Genomic DNA, 13,901 nt, shown 5'->3' with positions numbered 1-13,901 from the left:
AAAAGTTCTTGATGTTTACATAAAAAGACTTTTCTCATGTGACTTAGCTGCTGTTTTTAAGGAGAGCTGAGACATTTTGTTAGGAATTCCTACTTTCTAGCTTTTAGTGTAGGTTTGGACGTTTAAGGTGTAGTGTTAAATAGGAAACTTCTTCATTTTAGTTTCTTGTGGTTTTATGATTTTGTTATATTTAATAACCAAAGGACATTCCCCATTAAATCAGTAAAATTTTTGAAATTGGGGAAGACATTTTTTGTTTTTTAAGAAAAATTATTATTTAAAAAAATATGAGTTAGGAATAACCATGCTAGTGACATTAGGTATTTTGAGTGATCATTGAAAATTATAAAAAAATTTTAGCACTTTAGTCCTTTTCCTGTGAATGCAGTTTTACTTTTAAGAAAGTAGAATTTATTCTGGAAAATATGAATTACAGTGCTAAACTTGATTTTGTTGTGTGTGAATATATTATTCAGTAACTTTTGTAAAATGTTACTCTACATGAAGATTTCACTTTGGGCAATCATTGGGATATGTTACTACTAACTTGGTTTTATTTATGGAACTAAGAGCCTCTCATTGAATGACTAATGACTATTCAGATTTTAAAACAGATTTCTTGAATTGTTTACGTAACATTTGCCTGAAGGATGTAGATTCTGCTTTCTAATAGTGAAACTAATTTATATGGTGGCCAGAGTGTAATATATGCTGATACTTTGGCATGGGAGATATTTATCATGAGTTTTTACTATTAAAAATGTTATACATTTGCCTACTAGTTTTATAAATGATGTTGCCTTCAGAATTTGTGTGAAGGTACAAAACTCAAAATATCATGTACCTGTTGTGCAATGGAAAGTCTTGTCATCGTTAGAGTTCTTGATTACCTGGATCCTGAATATTAATGACTAGAGTTGCTCTTAAAAGCAGACCCGCACACAACACGAAGCACGTTACTTGAGTAACTCTTAGGACTTGTAGGGCTGAGGGCTGTGGTGTGCATTATGCTCTAGGGTCTTCCACCAGCAGTGCCTCCTGTGAACATGTGACACTTAAGTCTCTCAATGTTAAAGAAACTGGACGTGTGTTTCCTACATATTACTCTCATTAGAAATAAGAGGGTAATATGCTTAGTTTCTTTTTCCTGTAGTAACATTTTACAAAAGAGCTGCTAGGCAGGTATTTTATTCTCAAATTGATCTCAAACTGGTTGTAAAAATTTAAATCTTTTTTAATTTATTTTTTAATAGTGGTGTAAGAACTCTGGCTGTTGTCAGTCTGTATTCTTTATTTTCTGGGTAGAAGCTGTTTGGAAAGTCCAGTTTCTTTCCCAGTGTAGCAAAACATAGTTCCTTAGTTTCTTTTTTCTTCTCTTTCTTTTTTCTTTAATGTTTTATAATTTTACACTACCTTTTTGAATATACGAACCTCATTCTTCATCGAACAGCTTGAAGGCTTTGATTTCTTTAAGAAGCCTGAGTATCAGTCTGCGTATCACTTTGGCAGTTCCCTCAGCTTTGAGATGCGCTGATCACTGCGCTTGAGAAAGACAAGGCTGAAGATTGGACTATGAAATTTATCAAATAATTTTCATAAATTATTTATCAAATATGAGAGATTTATAGATTTTTGTATTCTGCTTAGTTAAAAAAAAAAAAGTCGTTAAAAAGAGAGGCTAGTAAGTTTGATGCTATTCTTGCCAAACAAACTCAGCCAAAATCTTTAAAGTAACAAATGGGAAAAGGATGACTAATCGTTCTGCATCTGAGTACATTTTCCAAAATGTTGGAAAGAAACTTCTGAATTGAAATCTTGAATGTATTGAATCTGTCAAGGTACACAGCGGTGCCTTTGTAAATGTTCATTATCTTATTTAATCAGGTGATAAGTGGTGTAATGTAGCAGAGCTTAACAGTAGAACTCAGTTACCACTCTTTGTGAACAAGTTGGAATTGTCATGTTACTGTGTAATTGATTTGCTTTAAGATGAACAATAAATTTAATAAAATAAAACATTGTCTTGTTTTTTATCTATTTATTTATATTTCCTATAAGAAATCATGCCTAGTTTTTGGTACTTACTCTTATGAAGTAACATGATGGTTTTGCATGTTAGTGTCAGTCTCTTTTGATCAATTGAGACTTGACTCTAACAGTTAAGGAGCTTATTTTAAAAAGAAAAAAAGTAAAAACGTTTACTGAATACAGCAACTAGTTTTATCAGAAAACAAGCGGAGAGATCTAAAACCATTCTAGAAGTAAAACTAAAAGAACTATAATTTACAATACATTAAAGATTTCAAATTATTTAGTAGGTTAAACTAACACTCATCTTTCCGTGTGGTAAGCCTCTTTTAATTGTCTAGTGTGAACAAGTTAATTTTTTTTAAATTTATTTTTGGATAGGTAAATCAGCTGGGACAGATAAATTAGGCTGGGGAGACATCCTGAAAACTAAGTTTTAGCAAATAGAATTTGTTAAAAGTAATCACTGTTCATTTTAAAAATAATTTCATAAAGTAACTTTAATCTTGAAAGAGTAAGGCAAATTTGTTTTTTTTCCCCCCCCATTTTTTTTTTTTTTTTTTTTTTTTATACCAGGGCCACAGCCATCTCTGGGAGTTAGTTTTGGAGCGCCATTCGGCTCAGGTATTGGCACTGGCTTGCAGTCAAGTGGCCTAGGTTCTTCAAACCTTGGAGGTACACTTTAACTTTTCTCGTATTGCATTGGACTGTGATACATTTGAATTGCTACCAGCCTGTAAACACTTGAGGATCTGCTCTTTGGGAAGTTAAGGTTCTATCTGGCAGAAAATGGATTCTCCAAACATAATCAGTGCTTTCTAGTATTAGATTTAGAACTTAAAAAATCATTTCATGTCTGTGAATAGTAAATATAAAAACGTATTAAAAATCAAATGGTAGGGATGTTCATATTTTCAAAGGAATATGCTAAAATATGAACTTGAAAATTACTTAGTTTTATTAAATTAACCTTAAAAAAATGAGTTGGAGTCCAAACTACTTCTGGACATACATTCTCCTAAGCATCTTCTCTTTCTGCAAATGAACACTTTAAATGGGGAAATAATTGTATTGTAAATCGAACAACTTGACTTCTGTCCATTCCTAAGTACTTTTGGCATATTTGCCTTTATGCATATTTGTATACATAGGCAATTAAGTTTATTTCAGTAGATTCATAAGTTAACTCTAACTAGTAAGGTAAGTCTTCTGCAAAAACGTGCTAAATACAAATGCATTCCCAATTCTCTGGTGCGGATAATTGAAGGTTGATTGTATTTTGACAGGTGCATTGTCATGTAACGAATAAGATTCCCTTATTTCCATTGAAATATATCATTATAAGAGGGAAAGCCTATAAGCTGTTATGGTTATGTAATATATTACACTCTAATAGGAATTATTAGGATTATGGCAGACAGCGTAATTCCTATGATCTATATTCCAGTTTGTCGCCATATTTCGTAGAGTTACGGGCAACAATACTGTCAGGCTCAGTATTTTAGATAAGCTGTTGCAGAGTAGCCGAAGATGAATCGGATTTCATTTTCTGAGCACTTGAAACCAATCTGCCAGCACTTGGCAAAATCCCCTCTTGCACTCTGTATGATGAAGACACGTGCTTCGTTTACATTGTGACTGTAGCGTTGTTAGGAGAGAAGCCTCGACGCCCCCCCTCCCGCTTCCTCAGCATTGCGTTGCTGGTTCTGTGGCACGAGCCTGCTCTTCCTGAGTAGCTGTAGAGTGACCGACCCCTGTGTAGTCACGCAGGGTCCCAGTGGTAAACTTCGTAAGTGAGAATGTCTTCGCAGAAAGCAGAGTAAAATTACTGTGCGGTACTTTGCATTTAAACTGTCGTGCGTGCCTTGCTTATTTATGAAGTTAGTCTTTTTTTTTTTTCCCCCCCAAAATGAAATATCCTTAAGTAGATATGTGTCTATCTGTTTGACTAAAATCATACTTGAACGGTCACTGAAATTTCTAGTCCGTTTGGGAGAGAAAGTACTAATATGATCTTGTTTTTTATGGCTTTGTTCTTTAAAAATTACGGATGGGTCATAAGCTTAGTCTAAGTAGATCTAAATGTTTTATTTCAGAATTGATCTGGTTCTTCCAAAAGTCTTATGCAAAGGAGTAAAGCAGATCTCCTTAGTAAGGCCGTGGTTCTCAACACTGTTTATTAGACCACTGATAATTTGGGTGTTACTTGTCAGTATCCTTTCACCTGTGTTTTTACCTGCCGTGTGTGTCTCTCTATCACCCCCACTAGGCTTTGGAGCTAGCTCTGGTTTTGGATGCAGCACCACAGGGGCCTCCACATTTGGATTTGGAACAACAAATAAACCCTCAGGAAGTCTTAGTGCAGGTTTGTGTGTTTTGGCCTGAACTTCAGGCAGATTCAAAGGTGCACATTATTTAATTTTAAAAGTATAAGTGTTGTTATTTGCGGTATCCAAAAAAGATCCCTGATTCCGTTTCTACCCACTGGATGAAGCCTGCAAGCCTACTAATCATATATAGCTTTCTCTCTCTCACATGCTGAAGGTCAGGTTTGTAGAACGTTTCTAACAACTTAAGTTTGATATAATAAATAATTACATCCTCTTTTTAACTAAGTAGAGATTATTTTGAACCCAAAGACTAGTTTTATGTTTAAACAGTTTTCTTCATTATTACAAAAATGAACCCATTGCGAAAGTTTTATCATTATTCATTCAGGAGAACAGGGTCTCTTCTAAAGAGGTGTTCTTTAGTTATAAGCCCCCCTGATTTTAAGAATACCAGTCTTACAAATGATGATTAACTGGATTCTTTGTTCATTTTTGACATAGGTATAATCTCTTGACGCTTCTAGTAGAAACTTCCAAATTCCATCTACTTTTGCATTTGTTTCTATATTTGTAAATAATGACTTGTTTTAATGTGCAATTCTTAGGGATAAATAGCATGCCTAAAATAATAATACCGATTAAAGTTTTTAATTGCGGGAATTTGAAGGAAATTCCATTTAAAATTAAGTGGTGTTTAAAATCAGTAGTTCCTAGGGAGTAAGATAATAGAATTCAGTGGTATCAGGATTATAATATGCATATATTAACATTAGTTAGCTAGGCAGTAATAGTATTTGATCTTAATTATTTGAGAGCTCTTATAAAATCAGAACAATTGGTACTACTCTTCTGTGTATTCATTGTCCTGAAAATTGTGGGTTAAGGCTTTCTTGGAGGACTTAGAATTGCAAGGGTGGGTCCAAAGGCTGTGAAAGTCTCTTCTTTACATTTTGATAAAATGTTTCCGGAGGGCTGAGGAGGAGGGTACCTTGGCATATTTAATTAACACGAAAGTGGCTGCCAACTTGAAGTTTTCTGTCGATTTCAGTTACTTGTGTAAGGTTTCTCTCTTGGTCTGGATCACTAAACTTCTGTCTGTAATGGTGCCACTTAGTTGTCAGCTAAATTATTTTCCTGTAAAATTCCATGTTAGAAATTCAGGGCCCTAAGATATTTGCTATTTGTATAGGTTATATATTCTTTCAGCTAGACGCTTACCTCTCATCCCCATTTTTTATGTTTGTTTTTGTGATTTAACTTCTGATATGAATATTTTCTTCCCTAAACATAAGGCTTTGGCAGCTCAAGTACATCTGGGTTTAACTTCAGCAACCCTGGCATCACGGCATCAGCTGGTTTGACATTTGGGGTGTCCAATCCTGCCTCTGCAGGTTTTGGAACAGGAGGACAACTCCTTCAGTTGAAGAAACCTCCAGCTGGAAACAAAAGAGGAAAAAGATAAACATATGGGTTGATGTGTTGAGAGAATCCATAGCAGCATCGTTCATTCTCTGAGTCTATTTTTCTAAAGTTGATGCAGTAACTAAATTGCATCCCAGGAGATTTATGAAGTTTTGATAGTTTTTCCTTACTTCTGAAATTTGAACTCTGTTCTTGTTTGCCATGCTAAACAACTTTTCTCTTGTGTATTTGAAACCTAGTTGTGTATTTTTCATTATTTTGATTCTCAGTGTAAGAAATATTACATCGCTGATTGGTAAATCCTACTACTATTTAACCTAGTGTTTTAGCAATGTTTTTGTTGATAAGGTTTACATTACGTGAATATATATGCACATTTGTTTCTTATATAGATGGTATGAACTCTAGGGCCTATACCAGAATCACTTTGTTCCTTGATAAAAGGCCTTTTGAACTACACTGCAGGGCATCTTGTGAATATGTATGTAAAATATATACAGGATAATACACACAACTGTGTGTGCATATAGAATATATATTTACAGACCTACAACTTTTGCCTCAGACTGTTCCCCTTTTCTAAGGGTATTCCATTTTTCACCTTTTATGCTTCAAATCCTCAGTGCTTGTAGAACAAGGAGCTAAAGGTACCAAGTCATTGTAGTTATTTGCTTAAAGACTTAGTGAAATGGTTACTGGTGTAAATATTGACCAACTCAACTTCATTGCCCCCAGTCTTTCCCATTTTTGTTTCCATGTTAACCTTAGCAGCTACTCCAGGTGAGGGCTGCTGAGACTCATCAAACCGATTTCAACAACTTTATTATCCTATGTATCCTCATATCTGAGATGAACCTTCAAGAGCATATTTGAACTCCAGACTGGTGTTCTGGGGGCAAAGAGCTATTAAGCCAAATTGATTCTATGCAGGTGAAGGATGCACTATTATTTTAGTGGAAACTTTTCTAGCTATTCCAATAGAGAGTTCTTTCTTATAGGGCTATTGATATTGACACCAAATGGAGTCGCTTATCAGCCTCTTTTATGTCTTAAGTAAGTGCTTAATTTGGAATAAAGAAACAGTATATTTTAAGAAAAAAAGTATTCTTTGTAGCAACAGTAAACTATCCCCCGTTTTAACAGTGAACAGAGAGCTCCAGGTAATATGATATATAGACATGTCAGGTTGCATCTGTGTGTTATTTGTATTAGTATTAGTGACAGAGAGTGGGTGAAAAAGAGAGCCCTTGGAAAGAGAACTGCCTTAGCCATGATTTCAGACAGAAACCGTTAGGTAGACCTATTTTATCTTTCAAGTGCAGTTTTCAGATGGGATGTGAACGTGGAATTTCATTGAAAATAGTTTAATTTTTTTATATAGAAGGTTTTGTACATAATGTGCATCAAGTGACTATTTTCAGAATCATTTTCACCAAGGCACCTTTTTTTCTAAAATAGGTATTACATATATATATATATATATATATATATATATATATATATATATATACACACACACACACACACATATATATTTTAGTATAACGTTAGCTGGGTTTGATTATAAAAGTGTTGTCAAATCTGTTTTATTTATCTGCATATAGCGATGATTGGCTTTTGGAATTGAAATTTTTGCGCCTTGATGCATTAAAATAAGGAAAATGCTTTGTTTCTGAGCATGAAAGTTGTTTTTATTTTTGCATACTTCCCTAATACTGCGGTCCCCAGATCCAGGTTTTGGGGAAGAGTAGGAAAACATGTGGTTTTGTGTTTTGAATTACTGTCAGAATTAAATACACAATTACAACAAACTTTTTTTAAAAAGGACATTGCATTGTGCTACAAAAATCTGGATATTTATATTTCTTGTGTTTTTTTCTTTATATATTTTACATTTTAATATGTTGACCATTGGGAATTTGTAACAGATCAATTTGTGACAGGAGTTTAAATGTGTCGTCACTGTGTCCATTGTCTCCACTTTGTCCAGAGCCTGTCATTATGTAAACAATAAAATTTACTGTGTCAGTTGCTTTGAATCCTTATAGGTGTCAGTAGTTGTTATTCATATGTAATTTTCTTATTATTCCTCTTCTATTCTCTGGTTGGTTTTTAGTGTTTCGTTTTCACTGGTTTATGCATCTTGCTTTTTTGAAAAAAACAAAAGGCTGAACACAAGACAGCAAGTTCTTTGTCACTTGCTTTTGTCTTCTCAAAATTACAAAAACGTTTTAAATTATACACAAAAATATTGAGTAAAAAGTGAAAGTTGCCTTCAGCTCCTGGGCCCCAATCCCACTTTCTTCCCCACAGTGTCCGCTCTTCGTGGTTTGGTGTGTATCCTTTCAGATCCTTTTTAAAAATGCCTTTTCAGCGTGTGTACAAATGTTCATTCTTTTTCTCTCTCTCATTTTCTCACATTTATTGTCTCTTAGATTCTTTTTCTTTTTTTTAAACAAATGGGTTAACAGTCTGTGTGTTCTGTGACTTGCTTTTTTTCCCCTTCAGTAGCGTATCATGGATGTCTCTGCGTGTCAGTCTGTGGAGATTGACTTTTTGCTTACTGTCCTGTGGCATGGACGCCCGGTGATTTGTTCCAAATGTTCCCTTTTCTTTCCAGTATTTCGCTTTCACAGAAAGAGCTGCAGTGAATATCCTTGAACATGACTCTTGGTGCTTACGTTTAATGTTTCTCTGGGATCGATTCTAGAAGAGGAATTGCTGAAGAGGCATACAAACTGTATGTTTTAATGTCAGACTGCCTTCCAAAAATGCTATATAAACAGACACTCCTGTGGTATGTGTGAGTACCCACTTCTTGTCTGCAGCCCTAGATAGTATCAGTCCTTAAAACAAGTACATGTGAGGTTGAACTTTTTAGCATGAATGTTAGCCATTTACATATTAACGTAGTTGCATGGTAATGTCCTGTGTCCATTTTTACACCACATCATTTAGGAGTTTCTCCTTATGATCTCTGTAGACAATGTGTACTAGTATTTTTCTTATGAGGCAGGTTGGACTTCTGGAGTCAGCTGGGCCCAGACCCCTGCCTCGAACCTGTGTGGTCTTGGGCAAGTTTCTTTTCTACACCCCAGCTTCAGCACCTGCCCAGTGAGGACAGTAAAGGCGGGTGGTTGTGTGAAGGTGAAGTCTACGTAAGGCACTTGGGTGCAGGACCTCTGACGCTGCAGAGGCATTTACCGTTCCCGCTCCGGTTCCCCAAACTGCTCACTATAGCTGGTTGCTTTATTTCGGTTCCTGACGGGGAAGCTGCCCTATCTTCTTTTTCTGTTTTTTGTTCTGTTTTTGTGTTGGATGGCTATTCTACAACCCTTACACTCTTCAGGATGTACCTATTTTGTCAAGTTCGAGTTTTCTTAGGAAAAATCCTATTGGGATTTTTGATTAGGTTTATACAAATAAAATATATATCTGGGGAGAATTTCACATCTTCATATGTACAGCATGGTATATGCATTTATTAGGTCTTTTATTTCAGCAAGGTTTTACAGTGCTTGTTAGATCCCTGGTGGTTTTCCCTATCAGCATCTTAATTTTATTCCTCAGTGAGGATTTTTATCCTGCAGTTAGTACAAATGCAGATTAACTGTTCTTTTGTGATAACATAGTAAGCCCAAATTAATGTACTACTAATCTCAAATAGAGATTGTTGTTTTTCACAACGAGGGAAGCTGAATAGTGCCTTTAGAAGTTTTGCAGTGGGATACTTTCGTGTGCGACATATTTGGGTTGGAGCAGTCTATCACAAGATAGGCAGCATCCCCTTCCTCTGTACCTTGCCCCCACCTCTCTCTGTGGGTAAGTCTGGCTGCACTGTGCCTTCGGGAGCACGCCACACGGTGTCGCTCAGGGGGCACGACCCTGGGGCTCGCTAACGTGGGCCCGGGTGTCTCATCTGAATCTCACTCACGGTCGTGTCTCATTTGTTGTGTGTAGTCTGTTCCGGGCAGCACACTCAGAACTCTATATACTTGACCTTGTCCAGTCTCAGTATTATCCTAGAAAGCAGAAATCTCCCGTGTCTAGATGAAGGAACTGAGGTTTAGGTTAAGCAGTTTCCCCAAGGTCACACAGCTGTTAAGTCCTGGAGCTGGGGATTTTCTGTGAAACAGGAATAGCAGGCTGACCTTCATGCCCATCCTCTAAAAGGCACTGAAGGTAATGTGGTTACATGATCTATATGGGGAAATTGCACACATACAATAGACTGGATCCCTGCAGGTAAGGGAAGTACCAAGGGCCTTGGGGCCTGAGGGAGAATAGTCACCTTCTAGGGTGTAAGGAGTGTTAGGAAGACATCCCAGCTCCTGGCATGCAGGGTGGTCTGTCCACCTCGGACAGGATAAGGGGACAGTTTGGGCTGTTTGAATCTTGTAAGAAGTTTAACAAGAAAGCCTTTCCAGGAAGGCTCGCCTGACCCCTGTAACTGAAATGAGCACCATGAACTCAGACCGAGTGCGGCTGGATCCTTTTCCTGCCATGCGGAGATGCACCTCAGTGGCCCAAGAAAACCATGGAAATGGGCCAGAAGCTGCAGGGGCTGAGAGACAGCTGCAGATGGAGGAAAGGGTAGGGATCACCAGAAAGACTGGTCTTTGCCCAGAATGTTTTTGCCCTTCTCACTCCTTCATTCAGTGCCCATTTTTCTCTTCCTCTTAATCTGTCAATTCAAACAAACAACCTACCAGGTCACAAAGGTTGCAGTGCTGAGGAAAGGCTGTAGATTTAAGTTGCAGAGAACTTGGTTTTGTCATCCTCACCCCTGTGAGTCCCCTGGTAGCAGGTCAGTTTACTTCAGTAAATACTTAGATTTGCCGTGTGTGAGTCGCTGATGGGAGCTTAGAGGGTACAGATATAACTTGTTTCCCTCAGTGCTGTGAGGTGGATACTATTATTCCTTTTTTACAAATGAGAAAACAGGCACAGAAGTTACGTAACTTAATGGTCACTCAACTAGTAAGTGGATGGGCCAGAGTTCAAACCCAGGCAGTTTTCTCAGAGTCTAGACGTTTATGCAAATAAGTATAATGTAGGGTGGGCTCTCTTATTAAGTTATGGGATAAAGATACAAAGAAAATTCTTGAGAGCACGGAATAGAGATTCTTCAGGCTTGGGGGAGTCAGAAATTTATTGTACTAGAAAGTGGCTTTGAGCAATGAGTATGAATATGATTTATTTTTATAAAGTATTTACAATTTGAAATTAAACATTTAGTTAAAAGTAATCATAAGTGTGAACAGCATAAAGGGATAAAATTAAAAGTAACCAATACCCCGCTCTCCAGAGGAAGTTCCTAAGTTTCTTTTCATCTTGATTCTTGTTTTTCTTCATTATTTTTAACAGCTGCATAGCATATGTCTATATCTTGTTTAACTAGTTCCTTTGGTGAACACTTAGATGGTTTCTATTTTTTTTGGCTATTAGAAATGATTCTACTAGGATAGGTGAAAATAGTATCCAATTTTATTGACATTTCTTTATGTGAGTTTGAACATTTTCATGTGAGTATTGGCCATCTTAATTATTTGTAAGAGCTCTTTGGATGCAATCACTTTCTGTAGAAATGTTCGGAAAAATTAACAATTTTAAATCTTGAGTCTTGGATCCATGTGACTGTTTTTTAAAAAATTACATCACCCCATTTCATGTTTTTAAACATTCTTAATATTTAAATTACTTGTCTTATGTATGGCAAATGTTTCACAGTTAATCTTTTCACGTCTGTTTATGGTTACTTGTTTTTGTTGTGTAGAAATTTTAATTTTCTTATGTTGCCAACATTTATTAGTCTTTTTGAAATGACTTCTGGGAATGAGTGAAAACTCGGGAGGAAAAAAGAGAATAAGACATGTTAAGTTATACAGTTTATAAAGTCATATTAATATTTCATTGACACATCATAACTGTATGAAGATGCCTTTACAAGATTCAGCTGGGTGGCTGGGGTCAGATTGTAATGGGCGTGTCTGGACCAAAAGGAGACTTCACACCGCGAGGGAGTTTTTGAGCCCTGCAGTGACATTAAGGTTAATAATGTTAACCTTAATAATGGTATGGTAATTTCTCTTTTACAGATGAGGGAAGAAGCTAAGTAATTTGCCCGAAGTTATGCAGGTACAAAGTGATGATGCCAAGACTCAAACCCCAATATCATAGGTGTCATTCTAGTGAAATCCTCTTGCAACAGGTGATCATACGGAGACCACTTTCCGCCCAGCGTCAGATGTAATTAAAATCACTCACATATGAGTAAAATAAAATGTCATTGACAGTCATCCCTATTTTTTTTTTTTTTTAAGTATTTATTTATTTATTTATGGCTGTGTTGGGTCTTCGTTTCTGTGCGAGGGCTTTCTCTAGTTGTGGCAAGCGGGGGCCACTCTTCATCGCAGTGCGCGGGCCTCTCACTATCGCGGCCTCTCTTGTTGCGGAGCACAGGCTCCAGACGCGCAGGCTCAGTAATTGTGGCTCACGGGCCCAGCTGCTCCGCGGCATGTGGGATCGTCCCAGACCAGGGCTCGAACCCGTGTTCCCTGCATTAGCAGGCAGATTCTCAACCACTGCGCCACCAGGGAAGCCCCATCCCTATTTTTGATGATATGTAAATATTTGAAGATATATTTTGTATATTTTTGTGTATCAATATTTTGCCCCTCTATTTGACTTTATATTATTAGTCCAGGGAATTTATTATCCTTGAAAATAGCAGGATTTGTCTTCATTTTTTAATTCTTATTTTTTATCAGAATCATATAACAAAGTTTAAAGAGTCAGATGTCCCTCTAAGGTTCATTACAGAAGCAGCACTCTCCCCTTCCTCTCCGTTTTGAAGGGGCTGTTTTGACCTTGTTAAGCTTTCGGTCAACTCTTTCCAGTCCCACCTCCACTGCTATTTGCAGAAATACAGAGGCTTCCCCACTGCAAGCTTCACATTTAGCTTTCTTTATTTTGCTGAGTCAGTTATTCCCATTCCAGTTTCTAAAATGTCATTGCCTCTTTTCCTATTTTCATTGTGGTTTTAGGCCACTTTTAAAACTTTAATCTTTTTATGGTGGTAATTTTATTGGAAATTCATTTAATTTAAAATTTCAGTTTTCTTTTCTGGAAGTTGGTCCTTTAAAAAGTATGCCTGGGTCACTTTTTGGTAATCTCTTATTCCTTATTTATACTTTCTTTTCTTTACGTATTATTCAACATACTTATTTTATATTTGTCATTGATAAGTCCAGTACCTAAAGTCAATAGGGTCTGATTTTGTTATTTGTTTTTCTCTGCTGTCTTTTGTTCCATGTGACTTGTCTTTCTCCTTGTGTTTCGTAATTTTTATTTGTGAGCTCGTCTTTGATAGGAATTTATCCATTCTTTGAGGCCGAAGATGTGCTCCTCCAGACAGGAGCTTCTGTCGGGCCCCTGAGGGCATGGCCAGCCCGGGTCCACTTTAATGTAACATCTCACTCTGAGGATTTTTTGGACCATGTATGAAGTGTGACTTGAAACCATAGTCCCTGCTGAGAGTCAGCTCTAAGTAGTGAATTCTCAGAGCAGAATTTTCTTTCACTTCAGAGAGCCAAGGCTACAAGAGGCAAGTTTTCTTTGTCAGATCCTTTATCTACATATCTGTCTATCTGCCTATCCTTTCTATCTATCTATCATCTGTCTGTCTATCTATCTATCTATCTCCCTATCTATCTATGGTAGTGCTAAGAAAGGGGTTGGCAAACTATAGCCTGTGGGTGAAAACCAGGCCACTTCCTGTTTTTATAAAGAAGGCTTTACTAGGGCACAGCTGTGCCCACTTGTTTACTGACCATCTGTGACCGCTTCTGCTCATCCACAGCAGAGGTAAGTAGTTGGGACAGCGACCACACGGCCCGTGAAGCCTGAGATAATCACTGTCTCTGGAGAGACTGCCCGCTGGAGAGAATGTCTGCGGACTCCTAGTGTAGACCTTTGACAGCCCTGTTCTGTAGGGGTTCTTTGATCTCCTTGCCTCACATGGCTTACATCACTTAGGGTGTGGTCACGCTGCTTTATTAGAGGACTCAGGGTACAGTGGCTTAAAGAAGATGGTTTCTTTCTCTTTCACACGGTGGTGCA

The 13,901-nt window shown here is 37.2% G+C and overlaps 1 protein-coding gene across 1 annotated transcript in view; it reads left to right on the top strand.

The window, feature by feature from the left end:
- The window catches only part of NUP58 (nucleoporin 58), a 34,935-nt gene extending 27,116 nt beyond the window's left edge, over positions 1–7,819 (top strand). The window contains exons 13-15 of the mRNA XM_061170578.1: positions 2,605–2,703; positions 4,298–4,393; positions 5,651–7,819. Coding sequence (XP_061026561.1) covers positions 2,605–2,703; positions 4,298–4,393; positions 5,651–5,820 — 365 coding nt within the window. The 3' untranslated portion in view covers positions 5,821–7,819. The remainder of the gene's footprint in view (positions 1–2,604; positions 2,704–4,297; positions 4,394–5,650) is intronic.
- Positions 7,820–13,901: the final 6,082 nt, after the last annotated feature.

This window comes from Eubalaena glacialis, chromosome 16 (assembly GCF_028564815.1).
Source record: "Eubalaena glacialis isolate mEubGla1 chromosome 16, mEubGla1.1.hap2.+ XY, whole genome shotgun sequence".
NCBI lineage: Eukaryota > Metazoa > Chordata > Mammalia > Artiodactyla > Balaenidae > Eubalaena > Eubalaena glacialis.
The sequence above is the reverse complement of the archived record's forward strand: the minus strand, read 5'-3'. Positions and strand labels throughout refer to the sequence as shown.